At 50.4% G+C, this 16,277-nt stretch overlaps 1 protein-coding gene across 6 annotated transcripts in view; it reads right to left on the bottom strand.

The window, feature by feature from the left end:
• The window catches only part of adarb1b (adenosine deaminase RNA specific B1b), a 91,480-nt gene that overhangs the window by 18,933 nt on the left and 56,270 nt on the right, over window positions 1-16,277 (bottom strand). Inside the window, exon 1 of one of the 6 annotated variants that reach the window (XR_013130421.1) lies at window positions 14,531-14,864. The exons of 3 other annotated variants lie outside the window; for them this stretch is intronic. Coding sequence is in view for 1 of the 3 variants with exons in the window: in XM_077002455.1 (XP_076858570.1) it covers window positions 9,329-9,341 (13 nt within the window). In the remaining 2 variants the exon portion in view is untranslated. Of the gene's footprint in view, window positions 1-9,181; window positions 9,242-9,328; window positions 9,453-14,530; window positions 14,865-16,277 lie in introns of those variants that run through there. 2 more of the 6 variants (XM_077002455.1, XM_077002460.1) reach the window with 2 other exon arrangements.

Genomic DNA, 16,277 nt, shown 5'->3' with positions numbered 1-16,277 from the left:
CAGACACTGTGCCTCCACCTGCAAACCTCCATCACCTCCAACGGGATCAGCTCTTCACTGGGGGGTTTATTAAAAAAACATCATGTTTGAAAAATACGGGGAAACAACAGGTGACATCAGCCTGAAGGGAAGTGCATGTGTACACACACACACACACACACACACACACACACACACACACACACACACACACACACACACACACACACACACACACACACACACACACACACACACACAGGCGATATGTGCTGCACAAAGCCTTTGTGAAGAGTTAGGCAGTGCTTTAGCATTGCCTCCTACACTCCAGTACACTCTAATCTGAAGTCGACATGCTGGATTGTGTGTGCAGTGTGAATCCAGGAGGAAGCTCAGTTAAGGGCTCTTACAGAACCTACGGGCCGCGCTTAATGCAAGAAAACAGAGACATGAGCAGTGCTCTCCTGACACTCAAATGGGTCGGACGCTGTTGAACTGCCTATGTACCCGTCAATACTGAAGCATGCAGGCACACACACACACACACACACACGCTGGCACACATAGATGCTCACATTCTGTGCTGTACATACACACACAGCAAAAATAACCAAAGAGGCAAGAACACGACATCTGTGTACATGCTTATGCACACACACGCACACACGCACACACACACACACACACACACACACACACACACACACGTGCATACTCACATGCCCACAATCCAAACTCGGGGCTTTAGGAGGAAAGGTGAGGGTCCTGAGAGCCCTGAGATATGATTGGTGGAGGCGCAGGCCCTGAGATATGATTGGTGGAGGTGCAGGCCCGGCCCGGCCTGCCAGGAGACTGGTGAGCTGGTAATTGCCAAAGTGGCGTCGCTCTCTGCAGTGATGTGCAGATGGAGGGGTGACACAGCGCGGCCACTTTGGTCCTGACATGTGACACTGCTGCAGCAGGTCTTTAGCTTAACAGCACCCGCCACCCCCGCTGCCTCTCACAGACGGGGGGGGGGGGGGGGGGGGTTGCTAATGCATTCCCTCACGTTTATTTGCACATTTCCAGACGACACGCAGGTGCCCAGGCTCCGTGTGCGAGTCTCTGAAGCTCTAGTCGGAGATCTGCAGCCCCTCAAAAACGTTCATTACACAAAGAGCCCCGTCTATGCAGCCGCACGCCCCCCCCCCCCAACACACTGCTCCACCACCCCACACATCGCCTCCACCACCCAACACGACCTGAAAGGCAAGGAGCATTAACAAAGTCTTAAGCGGCTCAGAACTCCACTTTTACCAGAAACTGCAGAACGACTTCACATTTAAGCCCTAATATGACAGGCATATGCAAAAAGTTAGTAGACAAAGTTAGAAAGGTGGAAAAACAACCCTTACAAACTTTCCACAAAAAAAAAATGCACTATAGGAAAAAGCAGAATCTGTGGATAAAGGTGGCTCTACATCTTGGTTTCCCGAACAACACAACACAGTGTCTTCTCTCCCTAGGTGGACACATTACAGGGGACTTTGATAGAATGAGCCTCTGTCCCTGGGCCAGACGCCTCTAATAAATAACCCAAACCAATATGAGCACAGCCAGGGCTACAGCCCACTGCCTATCAGGCCAAATGTCAAGACGCTGTCGCACAGCGCCAAAGCTTGTGTGGCCGGAAGCTCGGCACACGTCAGAGTTTGATGGAAGGCAGTAGGAATGTGCCAGGGTACTACAGGAAGGCCGCTGCCCTCCAGGGCAGGCACACGTTTAGACACATTTCAGCACCACGGACAGCACCGACGAGGCCCAGCTGCAGCACACAACAGCAGGGGGCGGTGAAACGTACAGGGAGGAGGAACACACCACGGTGAGATGTGGGAGGAACTTTTCAGGAACTTTTGAAGGAACTGATGCTTCTGCTCCTCGTGTGTCCGCAGGAACGCAGGCCAGCAGAAAGCAAGTGCCATGGACGTGACGGTTTCACCGGACAGTTTGACGTGAGATTGCTCTTTATAGCTCAGGAAAGAGGAACAGACTGAAGTATCTGGTTGGATGTGTTTGCACACATGCATGTCTAAATAAACACACGCGATGAGAAATTGAAAACATTGCAGTCACACACACCCACACATGAAAATATATTAAAAATATACCCGCTAGCAATAGAAATAGTCTTTCTCTGACTGAGACACACACACACACACACACACACACACACTCTCTCTCTTATTTTCCCCACTTTAATTTTGCTACAGGTGCAGTCATAAATCACCCGCATGCACGGCTACGAAAGTGAGCTCATGGCAATAAACGACCTCTTCTCTCAGAGTCCATCATGCCAAGGACAGGTGGCCACGGACATGGACACATTAGCAACGAGAGACAACTCGCTCCTGTCCCCAGAGACAGGCCCCTACGACACCACCCCACGCACAGTCCTTCACATTCCCACATTTGTCCGACCCCCAGAAACACCATTTAGGCTGAGAAATATAGCCACTCCCATTAGCTCTCCCCTTGTGCTGAGCTAAGGATTTATGCTCCATTGGCTTACCAGCTTCTCGACAACAAAGCTCACAAGGAGAGACTGTTCCACAGTTATGGCTGAATGGTGTGTCTGTATTTGACTGGGGAGTGTCCTCCAGCCCGCTCTTGTGCTAGACAGCGGGGGACGTTGCGTTTTGCCACAAGCCGTTGCCCACAGACTTCGCCCGTCATACTTTTTTGACAAACGTTCATTCAGAACTTTTTCTCTTCTCAGAGAAAAGGGCTCGTCTTGGTAAATGTGATGCAAAAGACAGGCAAGTCCACCACATGACGTGGTTTTTGGGCTTTTTTTTTTTTTCTCTCCCCAGGACAGATCTCAGCGTGACACGTTTAGCAGGACGGTGCTCTAGCCTTTTGTTTGAGATTTTTCGCTGATCAGAAATACGCAGAAGCTCCCAAAGCCGAAACAGACAGCAGGCAAGTCTTTCTCAGGAGGTTGAGGGGGCTGAGGGTCTGCTGGAAGACTCTCCGTTCAGCCCGCACAGCCTTCAAGGCCGATCACAAACCTCACAGTCATGACATCACAGACTTGTCATGATGATGTACAACATGATAGGATTCAACTATTCATTCTGCAACACATCCTGGTGCGATGTCATCAACTAAACTAGTTCAGTTTGTGATTCATTCAAGAGGAACATCCCCCACATCCAATAAACAGGTCCGCCAGCATTAAAGCATCAAAGTTCCATATTCATATTTCTCAATATACCAGTTGTTGTGTGTTGTTATTTCAGGATTATATAATTCCAAGGTAAAAATGTAACATTTGCATTAATTAATAGTGACATGAGCTCTAACTCTTAGTCTGCTGCTGTACACAACCAGGAACATCTGGTAATGATGAGGAACCTTCACACTGGCCACGCCGCAGAAACCATCACCTCTTCTGCTGCATCGGGACTGATGAGCCGCATTTGTGAAGCAGCGAATCAGAGTGCAGCTCATGCAGCCGGTCCGCTCCACGACGGGGAGGGGTGGGGGTGGCGTGGAGGCGGCGGGCGGGCGCTCTCCACCCATCGAGAAGTGGCCCGGCCTTCAGCTGGCATCAGAGGAAACCAGCAGCGATATGAAACCCATTTACAATTAGGCTCCTGCTTCAAAGCCCAATTAGAGTGCATCCAGTGCAGAGGGAAGTTGGTTGGGTCCTTATCCCATTACCCAGTCGGATCAGGACCTCTTCAGGAAGACTCAGGGAGCCACACGGAGAGAAACTGAGAGCATTACGAGACGATGGCACCATTAGCGTTGGCTACAGCCTCCACAGGGAAATTTACATGAGGCAGATGTAAATGAAGCCATCCTACTGGAGAAGTGAGCTTTAGGACGCCTTGTGCCTCAGAAACCCCAGGCCTGCCGTGTAAATATATTCAACTAACTCATTAGAAAATGGAAAATTAATACGTCTCCCTCTGAGGTTGCACAGTTCCAAACGAGAGAGGACTCTGCATCATACGCAACGCTAAAGCAGACAATGCATCATCCATCACTCCTTATATCAGTTCTGAAGGTCCTATTAGCGAATATACTGGGTTTCTGGCGCAAAAATATCAAAGGGTCACGGCCACATTGCTATAAGGCAGAGCTGTTTAAGGTGGACAGTGTAATCACGCTGTTTAAAAATAGATGTGGGCTGAGAGAAATAGAACCAGACATACAGAATTAAACAAGGAGGGTGATGGGACACAGCGATGCAGGCGCTGACACACTCAACCTATTTCGTAAGACAGGGTGTAGCAACGCAACGATAATGACATTTTATTTTTCTTCGCAAGAGGTTGAGAAAGCCGGCGGCTGACCCTTCGCTAAGCTCCTCCCTAGAGTGGCCGCTGTCCAATCCCGTGTTGGCAACTGTAGCTAGGCGCAGGCGCGTCATGCTTTCAGATCAAGGGAACTTCCTGAAACTGTGTGTAGAACCTTCAAGAGTAGAGGGGACATTTTTCTTGCAAAGTTAAAAATGCAGGAATGTCATAGATTAAACATTGCGAAATAACTCACAGTCATGCTTTGAAGTGGGAGAATTGGGATAATTTAGTTGTGCTAGAAATGTGTGTCTAAAACATAATATAAAGAAAGAGACTCATAACTAATTGTTAGATTAAATTACAGCAACGAATGTTTCCAGAATAACTCTCGTTGATGTAACTGAAAATGCCATAGAGAGCTTAGCAACAGGCATACAGGCGTAGCAACTGTAACCAGGGGGGACGAGGTGTAGGGCTAATTCATATCCGCGGTCCCGGCTGGACGGGGGCGAGGGTGTGTCCACATTAGCAGCAGGTGGAGGTCACAGGGGAGGGGAAAGTGATCATGGGGCAGGTGGGGGTGTGGGTACACGCCGGAGTGGGGGAGCAGAGACAGAGACGAATGGCCTGTGCTATGGGGGGTGTGGGGAGGGGGTCTATGAAAGCTACTGGAGTATAACAGACTGTCGCGGTACATATACCCCCCCCCCCCCCACACACACACACCTAACGCAGACTGTCACAGTCTCCCCCCCCCCCCCCCCCCCCGGAGCCCTAACGCAGATGGATAGGTGCAGCGGTCCGAACTGATTTGGGAAGAAATGAGGAGTCCCTCTTCAAAATGGAGCTGCGTCTCCCACTCCTTCATTTTCCATTTACCTCCCCGAAATGATATTTTGCCCACGGGCGATAGCCTCTCCCAGGCCAAGGGGCAGCTGTGCTTCTCATCTGCGAGAGGTCGCGGGAGCAGACAGCTAGTTTCAGGTTTCATAGTCCAGACGATAAAGTGCTAAAAATAAATAAATAAAAACTAAAAAAAAACTTTCAATCTTTTTTTTGGAGAAAAGAAAGGGAAAAAAAGTGAGCTTGAATTCGGAGCTCAAATGAGATTGGCATGTACATGTTTAATGACTCACACCTGGGTTGTTCCTGCACTGTCTGTGTCTCTGTGAGAGCTGGAGGTTTGCAGCCCGTGTGCGGAGGTGGTTCTCCACGCAGCAGTGGAGCTCAGCTCCCAAACAGCCCGTGATGCCCTTAAACCCCCCCCCCCCCCCCCCCCCCCCCCCCCCCCATAATGACCCTTAATGGGCCACACGTGTGGGGGAACACCACCTGCCCAAGCATGTGATAGAGAGGGCTCCCGGCAGACAGGGCCGGCTGCCGCTCCGGCAGATTAGAACCGATGGGCCGGGCGTTAGGGAGAGACAGCTGCAGCCAATACCCCCCTCACCCCACCCCTCCGCCCGCCTCGCCGGTCTGCCCACGAGCCGCGCTGTCGGGGGGTGAGGCGGTGGTGGATACACAACCCCTGGCTCCATTTTTCAATTTCTGCACTTTAATGTCCGCTAACAGATTTGAATTAGGCTGCCAACACCGTTTTCACCTCACGGCAAATTGCAGGTTTTTTAGACTTCAAACGCATTTAGGTATTTCCTCCACACAAAAGCTAGTGACAGGACGCTTTTGGCTAAGTGGTTTGTGCTTTTGGAAGCGCTCGGTGAGCCGGCGGCGGGGAGAGGCGGAGGGGAGCAGCTTGGCCTCCCGCTGCAGGCCCTTTCACACACGGCAAGCCGGCTAATCCCAGCACACAGCGCCACGTCGGCCTAATGAACGACGCGGCTGTAGGGGAACGTTTACGGGGCTGAAAAGACGGCGGTTGATGAGAGCTCCGTTTACGCGCGTCCCGAGACGCAAATGGCCTCTTTTCACCGTATTAAACAAAGAACGTGGGGCGGCTGCCGTGTGACCCTCGGCCAGCTAAGTGAGGCGCTGTGCGCTCGGCTGCTCTGTGGGGGTCCGTCTGGCGCCGACGCACACCGCAGGTGGATCTAGAGGACTCGGCACATTAGGTTAGAAACTGTGACAGAGACATTATCATAAACAAGCAGACTTGGAGATTTTGAAGCAACGTCAATTGCTGAATGAGAGAAACAATGTTAGCAATGCTACCTCGCCCATGGGGTGCACCATGCTGTATCAATAAGAGGCTCTGGGTGAAGACTCTAATTGCTACATTCACCTGTCTGGAAGTTGCTGTGGATCTGAGAGTCTGCCAAACGTGTAAATGTAAATGAAAGTGCCTAATCGCAGTTTGTCCAGTGTCTTGAGTTTCAGTTTTTACCTATTGAAGAGGTGCCAACAGTGCACTGGTCCTGCAGAAGATTAAAAGTCAGTCCTTAATCCCAGCACTTAATCCCATGAGGCACTTTATGGAAAAACTTACCAAACTGATTATTAAACCTTTTATAGGAAGTGCTAAACATGCACATATTATAATTAAATAATACAGAGAGGGCAAAGCTCTCAATCAACTAATGTTATGATGTAATGATTTGGTGAAATATGACTTCTGCACACACACTGTAATGTCCACAAAACGTATCAGTATCTCAGAGGGAAGAAGACTCAATTCTCAATTCAATGCAAAGTGTCCAAATTTACATGTGCAGGGAACAAGGCTAAGGGGAAGTGTGTAGGGAACAAGGCTAAGGGGAAGTGTGTAGGGAGCAAGGCTAAGGTGAAGTGTGCAGGGAGCAAGGCTAAGGTGAAGTGTGCAGGGAACAAGGCTAAGGGGAAGTGTGCAGGGAACAAGGCTAAGGGGAAGTGTGCAGGGAACAAGGCTAAGGGGAAGTGTGCAGGGAACAAGGCTAAGGGGAAGTGTGCAGGGAACAAGGCTAAGGGGAAGTGTGCAGGGAACAAGGCTAAGGGGAAGTGTGCAGGGAACAAGGCTAAGGGGAAGTGTGCAGGGAGCAAGGCTAAGGTGAAGTGTGTAGGGAACAAGGCTAAGGGGAAGTGTGCAGGGAACAAGGCTAAGGGGAAGTGTGTAGGGAACAAGGCTAAGGGGAAGTGTGTAGGGAACAAGGCTAAGGGGAAGTGTGCAGGGACCAAGGCTAAGGGGAAGTGTGCAGGGACCAAGGCTAAGGGGGAAGTGTGCAGGGAGCAAGGCTAAGGGGGAAGTGTGCAGGGAGCAAGGCTAAGGGGGAAGTGTGCAGGGAACAAGGCTAAGGGGAAGTGTGCAGGGAACAAGGCTAAGGGGAAGTGTGCAGGGAACAAGGCTAAGGGGAAGTGTGCAGGGAGCAAGGCTAAGGGGAAGTGTGCAGGGAGCAAGGCTAAGGGGAAGTGTGCAGGGAGCAAGGCTAAGGGGAAGTGTGCAGGGAGCAAGGCTAAGGTGAAGTGTGCAGGGAGCAAGGCTAAGGGGAAGTGTGCAGGGAGCAAGGCTAAGGGGAAGTGTGCAGGGAGCAAGGCTAAGGGGGAAGTGTGCAGGGAGCAAGGCTAAGGGGGAAGTGTGCAGGGAGCAAGGCTAAGGGGGAAGTGTGCAGGGAACAAGGCTAAGGGGAAGTGTGCAGGGAACAAGGCTAAGGGGAAGTGTGTAGGGAGCATCTTCCTGTGATTTGTGGAGGAGCAGGGACAGAGCTAACAGAGAGAACCCATCCTCCTTTATTAATCATATAAGAGGAGAAACATACGGTGTTAATCTCTATTTTCTCTCATGAGATTCTCTCTCTTTCTCTCATACACACACGGTTCAGGGGTTTACAATACAAACTCTACAGACACTTCATTCAGCAGAGATAACAGGTGCCAAATCCTCAGCAGGGATGTGAAGAGCTCTCGCAGTGCCTCTTTTGCTTTGGCTGCCTGACAAATTACCGCAAATCTTAGTAATGACATCTGCAGAGTCCACGGTGCAGAGTGAACAACGGTGCTTCTGCTGAAAGGTCTGCACGCGTTGGTGTGTGTTTGCATATATCTGAAATGTGCCCTACATTTCTGACTTCACAGCATGCAGGGATTTCTAGCCTCAGCACTCTGGAGCAGGCTCAGTTCTGTCCTGTCCCCTCCCCCTGTCCCTCCCTCTCTGCCCTGTCCCCTCCCACTGCCCCTCCCTCTCTGCCCTGTCCCTCCCTATCTGCTCTGTACCCTCCCACTGCCCCTCCCTCTCTGCCCTGTACCCTCCCACTGCCCCTCCCTCTCTGTCCTGTTCCCTCCCACTGCCACTCCCTCTCTGCCCTGTCCCCTCCCCCTGTCCCTCCCTCTCTGTCCTGTCCCCTCCCACTGCCCCTCCCTCTCTGCCCTGTCCCCTCCCCCTGTGTCCCACACCTCCTCTCTCCTTCAGCCCCATTTTCCTCACCTCAGTGCCCCCACTGCTCAGAACAGATGACTATCACTGTACTTCACATTCAAGGCCAGGTCAGTTCCTCCAATATCCCTTCGCTAGGGGGGAGGTGTGTGTGTGTGTGTGTGTGTATGTGTGTGTGTGTGTGTGTGTGTGTGTTTTCCCTGAATTTCACACCCTGTGGCTGGGTTATTAGCAAGTTTGAAGGTAATGTTGATGGACAGGCAGGTGTGTACAGGATTGCAAAGGTCAGGAAGAGATAAGCAGGGCAGGCTGGGAGGACTCAACTCAACCAAGACAGAGCACACACACACACACACACACACACACACAGAGCCCCCACCTGTACGCCCTCCACCACACACACACAGAGCCCCCACCTTTACGCCCTCCACCACACACAAACACACACACACACACACACACACACAGTGCCCCCACCTGTACGCCCTCCGCCACACACACACACACACACACACACACACACACACACTTGTCCAGCCACAAATCCAACTACACACGCAGAAAGAAACACAAATGTGAAGCAACTCATCAGAACCATGAGCCTAGCCCAGTCCACCTGTTTAATGCTGTTACATCAGCCACATACAGCCCAGTCACCATCCTACAAGAGCCGTCCTGCTGTCCTGCCATCCGTCTGTCACACAGGGAAGCAGAGGTGAGAGCGCAGACAGCAGCCATTACTTCGGGGGCAAGACTCACTTACCCACAGGACACATCGGAGGGCATTCAAACCACAGTGCAGTTAATGAGGCGGACTGTAACACCAAGCGTCCTCCTTCAGGGACAGATCTCTCTCTCAAGCTTGCGCACACACACACACACACACACACACACACACACACACACACACACACACACACACACTCTCTCTCTCTCTCTCTCTCTCTCTCTCCCTCTCTCTCTCTCTCTCTACAACAGCCTTGCACTTCTCAGCCTCCTTTAATGCGGCATGCTAATAAAGGCTAATTAGTCCATTTTAACGGCATGCTCGTTCGACCCAGCTAATTCTCTACTACAACAGACCACGCAAGCATTGTTCAGGCCACGCCCACAAGAGAGCCGCAGCACCTTGGCTGAGTCGTCTCAATCAGCAACGACAGCTGCCTTCGTTTTCCCTAATGAATATGCAGATTTCTCTTTCCAAATGGGATATGATTCTGATGACATCAGCAAAATTGCCTTAGCCAAGATGCGCTAACAGTGGTGCGGAGAGAACAGCCTGTTTGTCAATAATCAAATTCAATCAAACATTTGCTAATCATTAAGTAAGACATTACCGATCATCTCTTTCTCACAGCCTAAGGCACCAGCTAATCTGAAAACAATCCCTGAGATTAAGACGCATCAAACAGATGAAATAATCTGTTGTGGCAGAGCGAGTGATTGTGACATCAAGGTTTCTCATTAGTGAAACTCGTGCTCATTTATTTTATAGTAAAAGTCACACAGTCACTCAAAAGGACAAAACCACGAGTATTTACAGCGTCGAGCTCTTTGTACTTCGCAACTTCAGAAAGTGATTTGCAGCTGCTAGAGATGGTGTTGTCAGCGAGTCCAGCGAACACGGTTAATATCCAGGCCGTCTGAAACAGCTCATTTCCACCGGCTCTGCTGGCTCTGCAGAATCTGGTCCTACTATTCATTTCATATGTCATCAGCGGCCCAATGAACAGGCTTTCTGCTCCCTCACCCCTGTCCAGGGGCGATGAGATGAGCTCCATGCACTGTTTCTCTGCATGGAATATTCCACCCATCTGTTGTCGTGGGGGTTTTGTTCTCACACTTTCATTTCAGCTGCCGTCATAGCCCAAAAGTAAAAACGTCCCTGCAGTGGGATTTGACTGTAGGAGGTTCCTGCCTGTTTCCACACTGCTTTCCTACAGATGCCAAAAACAGGTGTGAGTGAAGGTTTGATGTGTGCAAGGCGTGACAACTCACTGTACTGTAATGATAAATATAGATTATGTTGGGAAGAGCATGTTCCATGGTATATCCCAGCGTGGGTTGTGAGAATCTGTCTATCCAATTTTATAAAAGTTCTTTATTGCTAAAATAAACTGCTTTGTCAGAGCTTTATCTAGTAGATTTGCATAACAGAGAACAAGCAAGGAATACTTTGCAAGGAATTGGTGTTGGCGATATGTAAATCTGGAGCTGGTGCTTACACTCTCACTGTTTAGCTTCAAGGCATTTCCCTTATGTAATGTGTAGGTTACAGGATCACGGTAATCTTAGCAGTGTACTAGTCAAATTAGTGGCACGCTTCATCCTGACACACAGTGTAATAACCTGAACAATACACCTGAATGTTTCTAGCTGCAATGTTACCTATGGGGCACCTAAAGACCACATGTGTCTGTGCAAGATGGTTAGAAAACAATGCACAACAATTCACTTTTCTCCCCTTTAAAATTTATAAAACCAACGAGGGATTCGATAAGTACAGACAGTAGTGTAATGGTGAAAATAACAGTGTAATGGTGAACAGACTGCAATAAACTCAAAAGCTACAGATCAAAATCAAGTATTATTATCTTGGTTAATAGAGCTGCAAAATAAAGCAAAAAACAAAAACCAAAATTAACTCAAAGCATGAATAAAGAATCACTGAAAACCTTCAGAAGTCGCAGTTCTCCCATTCGCCCTGTCCAGGACACCACGGCCCTTCCTGAACACGACTAAAGCGTGTGTGACACGCCAGCAGAGAAATGTGAATGCTTTAGTCTAAGATTTCCAGATGCATTTTGAGTGCTTCATTCAACCTACCAGGTTCCATAGTGTATGTGATGAGTAATGAACTATTGCGTTGGTGATCAAAGCTAAATATGCATGTGTGGACAGTCTCTCAAGGCGTTTCCTGCTGCTCTGATGGAGATGCTGAGAAATATGTTTTTTGCACCTTTAACGTTTACACTTAAAGGGACAGTAGAGCAGTGTAATCATGCTAACAGATTATTGCACAGGTTGCCAGTGTTTTCAAGGCCAGGACTTCTCTGTGCAACACCAGACCCAGAACAAAGCCAGAGGCGTAGAGCACAGTGGGGCTGGTGTATATGCCACTGCCCCGTCGGGTCTTTGTGGGGGGGTGACAGCGTGGCGTGGCTGTAAGAGACGATCAGCTTCGGCTTTCGTCTTTCGATGTGGCACGAGGGCCGCAGGGTGGGGCCAAAAGCTCTGCGGGACCGCGGGACTGCGGGACTCCCTCTCACGAGGCTGCTGCATGGAAATGTGGTGAAAGCTCGTATGCCTCCCGTGGGCTAATGGGAAATGATGAAGATGCAGTGGAGATGAAGGGCACTGAAGGGTGGTGTGGAGCAGTGGAGGGTGGTGTAGGGTGGTGTAGAGTGGTGGAGGGTGGTGGAGGGTGGCGTAGAGTGGTGGAGGGTGGTGTAGAGTGGTGGAGGGTGGTGGAGGGTGGTGCAGGGTGGTGGAGGGTGGTGTAGAGTGGTGGTGGGTGGTGGAGGGTGGTGCAGGGTGGTGTAGAGTGGTGGAGGGTGGTGGAGGGTGGTGTAGAGTGGTGTAGGGTGGTGTAGAGTGGTGTAGAGTGGTGGAGGGTGGTGTAGAGTGGTGGAGGGTGGTGTAGGGTGGTGGAGAGTGGTGTAGGGTGGTGCAGGGTGGTGTAGAGTGGTGGAGGGTGGTGTAGGGTGGTGGAGAGTGGTGTAGGGTGGTGCAGGGTGGTGTAGAGTGGTGGAGGGTGGTGTAGAGTGGTGGAGGGTGGTGTAGGGTGGTGGAGGGTGGTGTAGAGTGGTGCAGGGTGGTGTAGAGTGGTGGAGGGTGGTGTAGAGTGGTGTAGAGTGGTGTAGGGTGGTGTAGGGTGGTGTAGGGTGGTGGAGGGTGGTGTAGAGTGGTGGAGGGTGGTGTAGGGTGGTGGAGGGTGGTGTAGAGTGGTGGAGGGTGGTGTAGAGTGGTGGAGGGTGGTGTAGAGTGGTGGAGGGTGGTGTAGAGTGGTGGAGGGTGGTGTAGGGTGGTGTAGAGTGGTGGAGGGTGGTGTAGGGTGGTGTAGGGTGGTGTAGGGTGGTGTAGGGTGGTGGAGGGTGGTGGAGGGTGGTGTAGAGTGGTGCAGGGTGGTGTAGGGTGGTGGAGGGTGGTGTAGAGTGGTGGAGGGTGGTGTAGAGTGGTGTAGGGTGGTGGAGGGTGGTGTAGGGTGGTGGAGGGTGGTGGAGGGTGGTGGAGGGTGGTGTAGAGTGGTGGAGGGTGGTGCAGGGTGGTGTAGAGTGGTGGAGGGTGGTGTAGAGTGGTGTAGGGTGGTGGAGGGTGGTGGAGGGTGGTGTAGAGTGGTGGAGGGTGGTGTAGAGTGGTGGAGGGTGGTGCAGGGTGGTGTAGAGTGGTGGAGGGTGGTGTAGAGTGGTGTAGGGTGGTGTAGGGTGGTGGAGGGTGGTGTAGAGTGGTGGAGGGTGGTGGAGGGTGGTGTAGAGTGGTGGAGGGTGGTGTAGGGTGGTGTAGGGTGGTGTAGGGTGGTGGAGAGTGGTGTAGGGTGGTGGAGGGTGGTGTGTAGTGGTGGAGGGTGGTGTATAGTGGTGGAGGGTGAACACCTCCCACTTTCAATCCCTGCTTTTCATTCTTAACCTCCTTATACAACTTTACATGCAGTTTTGTCATGTATAATGACACGATGGTTTCAAATAATAAGTCAGATTCAGAAAGGTGTGCGTGTGTGCATGTGTGTGTGTGTGTGTGTGCGCACGTGTGCGTGTGTTTGCGCATGTGTGCGTGTGAGCGTGTTTGTGTGTCATGCAGAGGGGTCGTGGTATTTTTTTACATCAAGATCATGTACCAAAACCGTCACCATAGCAAGAATTACTCTAAACCTCATGCAGAAAAATGCACTCATTCATAATGGTATATTATTCCAGCTGATCCTGAGACAGTTCTGTTGTTAATAAGGCAGCACATAAAAACTGTGAAAAACAAAATCACTGCGCTGCTGTACATCAGGAGTTCTGGGAGCTAGAAATCAACATGTGTGTAGTATGTGGGGGGAAATCGCAGCGTTTCATAGCAACACAACAGGAAACAAGGGGGAAGATGGACAAACAATACTTTCAAAATAAAAGTAGTAAAAATACTACTAAAAAAATAAAATGTCCCTTGAGAAAAAGAAATCATGCACATACACACACACACACACACACACACACACAAAAAAGTGTGCTTTAATAATCAGTGACCAGCCTGCTGAATCATGCCCGCTGTTAGTGACCACAGCAGGTGTTTCTAAACATCTGTCTAAACATCTGAGTCCAGTCAGGTCAGTTCAGGTGCTTCATTAAGAAAAGGAACAGCCAGTATTTACAAACTATCCTCCAGCAGTAAAGATGCTTCGGTGAGGAACAGAGTGCTGTACGTCCTATAAGCAGCTCTGATGTTCTGACTCAACAAGTACGCCAACGGTCAGACTATAGAGCAGGTCTGTTCAGAGAAACTGTTCCCTCCCATGATGTGAAAACCACACTGGGTACCTTTAAAAGTCACTGTGTTCGCGCCTAGCCTGGTGGGTTTGATGGCAGATCCCCTAGAGCTGGACCTTGTGGTCATTCATCAACTGTCTGACCCGGCACACCCTGTGGCTGGCTAAGACAGTCCCAGGACATCAGCCAACAGCGTTCCTGCTTCCAGCACCATGGGAACCAGAATCCCGCAACCCAAACACACCAACCCAAACCTGCATCTCTCAGCATCCTCCCTCCTGGGCACAGAATATCTGCTGTATAACTACTTCAAGTCTCTTCCAGGAGAGATTAAAGCAGCATTCACTAAAGCCAAATCTGAGCAGGTCAACATGCCACACATACACACACCTCCACGACACACACCACACACATCCACACACCTCCACAACACACACTGCACACATCCACGATTCTCCCACGACTCTCCCGTCCCTACGTGGACATGAGCAGCTGACCTTTGCGCTCGGAGCGTTTCTTGCGTCTCCTCTTCACCCTGGTCCTCATCAGGCAGCAGTAGGCGCCCGCGGGCGGGCGGTCCAGAAGCAGCGCCATGCCAAACGGAGGCCGTGCGTGCCCACACCGGCTCGGTCTCTGCCACCGTCCCCACCGTCCTGCTCCCCGGCTGATCACAGGGGGTGTGAGCGGCCAGAGTGCCGCGACGCACGCAGGTTGCCAGGGACACACGTGCATGCACGGGCGTATATGCGCACCCACACACCCACACACACACACACACACACACACACACAGGCACACACACGTGGTGCGCTGCTAGCCCTGTTCTCCACTCAGCGCTCAGCGCGAGGACGAATCAAGAGAGGGAGAGAGGGAGAGGGAGATGGGCAGAGGGAGAGGGGGAGAGAGAGAGAGAGAGAGAGAGAGAGAGAGAGAGAGCAGAGCTGCTCGGAGTTTGCAAGGATTGGCTCAGAGGGGAGGGACAAAATTTCTCACTCTTGATTTATATACATATATTAGAAAGAGAGGGTGTTGATATATATATACTGAGGTAGTATATAGATAGAGATGATGTATACATTGAGGATATACATATTTGTTTCCGTATGTGTGTGTATGTGTGCGTTGTTTACTACAGCTTCAACAGTACAGTAACTTCACATCGCCCACAGTGATAGCAGAGGATATTCTCCCAAACACACAGTCATATACACACCAAACCCACATGCACAAGACCCACGCCCACACCTCCACAAATCTGCTGTGTGTGGGTCTTGGAGTGTGCCTGCATGACACAACTGATTCTTACAGCTTGAACAGTACTTCAGGTAATGTAACACTACCTTTAACACAGTTAACATAGCATATTCTGTCAAATCCTCATGCCCTAAATAGAGCTCCCGATAGAGATGTGTTCTTTGTAACATTATATAAAACTGCTACCATCTCGTGTGTGTGTGTGTGTGTGTGTGTGTGTGTGTGTCCCCTGATGTGGTCTTTAGCTGGTAAGCAGCGGAGACTCAGTGCAGAGTCTCTGATGTCCTCTGAGCTCCAGCGAGTCCCGTCAGTTCCAGCAGACTCCTAACAGCAGGCTGAACTCTCCCAGAGTCCTACAGAACCTCAGGTGTGCTAGAACGGGTTCTGTGTTCCCCCTCACGGGCCGACACCCCCCCACAGGCGTTTGAAACACGTTTGGATGCAGCTCCAGGAAAAGTTCTATTTCTGCTCCGTTTATAACGGTACCCAGCAGAACATTCTCACCAGTTCACACCAACGCATCACTCATTATTTGGTGAACGCTGTGTAAAGAGGAAATTCCTTAAACAAGCTTACTGTCTATAGCTTTCCCCAGCACAAACTGCATAAATAACATTTGCATAAACCGTCTGAAGTCGAAACTTGCTAGGAAAAACATCTCTGCACAGCTGATTTGGAAAGGGCTGGAGAAGACCCCACAAGCCTCCTGCCTTTGATAAAGGCATATCAGAGCTGTGCACTGAGCACGCAGTCGAGAAGAAGTCATCATAAACAACATGGGAGCTGTCGTTTGGTTGCAGAAACAGAAAGTTCAAAGTGTAGTGTGGACTTACAAGGGAGAAACTGTCTCTCTCAGCCTCATTCTATATACAATAAAGATTCTTATGTTGCATGCATGCTTCTGAAGAAAGTTATTGATATTATAATTATAGTTTAGAGTGTTCAGAGCTCTTTTTCCATAACTTCACAGCTGCCATGGTAACAACTAAC

The sequence above is a fragment of the Brachyhypopomus gauderio genome, chromosome 4 (genome assembly GCF_052324685.1).
Source record: "Brachyhypopomus gauderio isolate BG-103 chromosome 4, BGAUD_0.2, whole genome shotgun sequence".
Lineage (NCBI taxonomy): Eukaryota > Metazoa > Chordata > Actinopteri > Gymnotiformes > Hypopomidae > Brachyhypopomus > Brachyhypopomus gauderio.
Note: the sequence above shows the minus strand (reverse complement) of the source record. Positions and strands in the feature narration are given on the sequence as shown.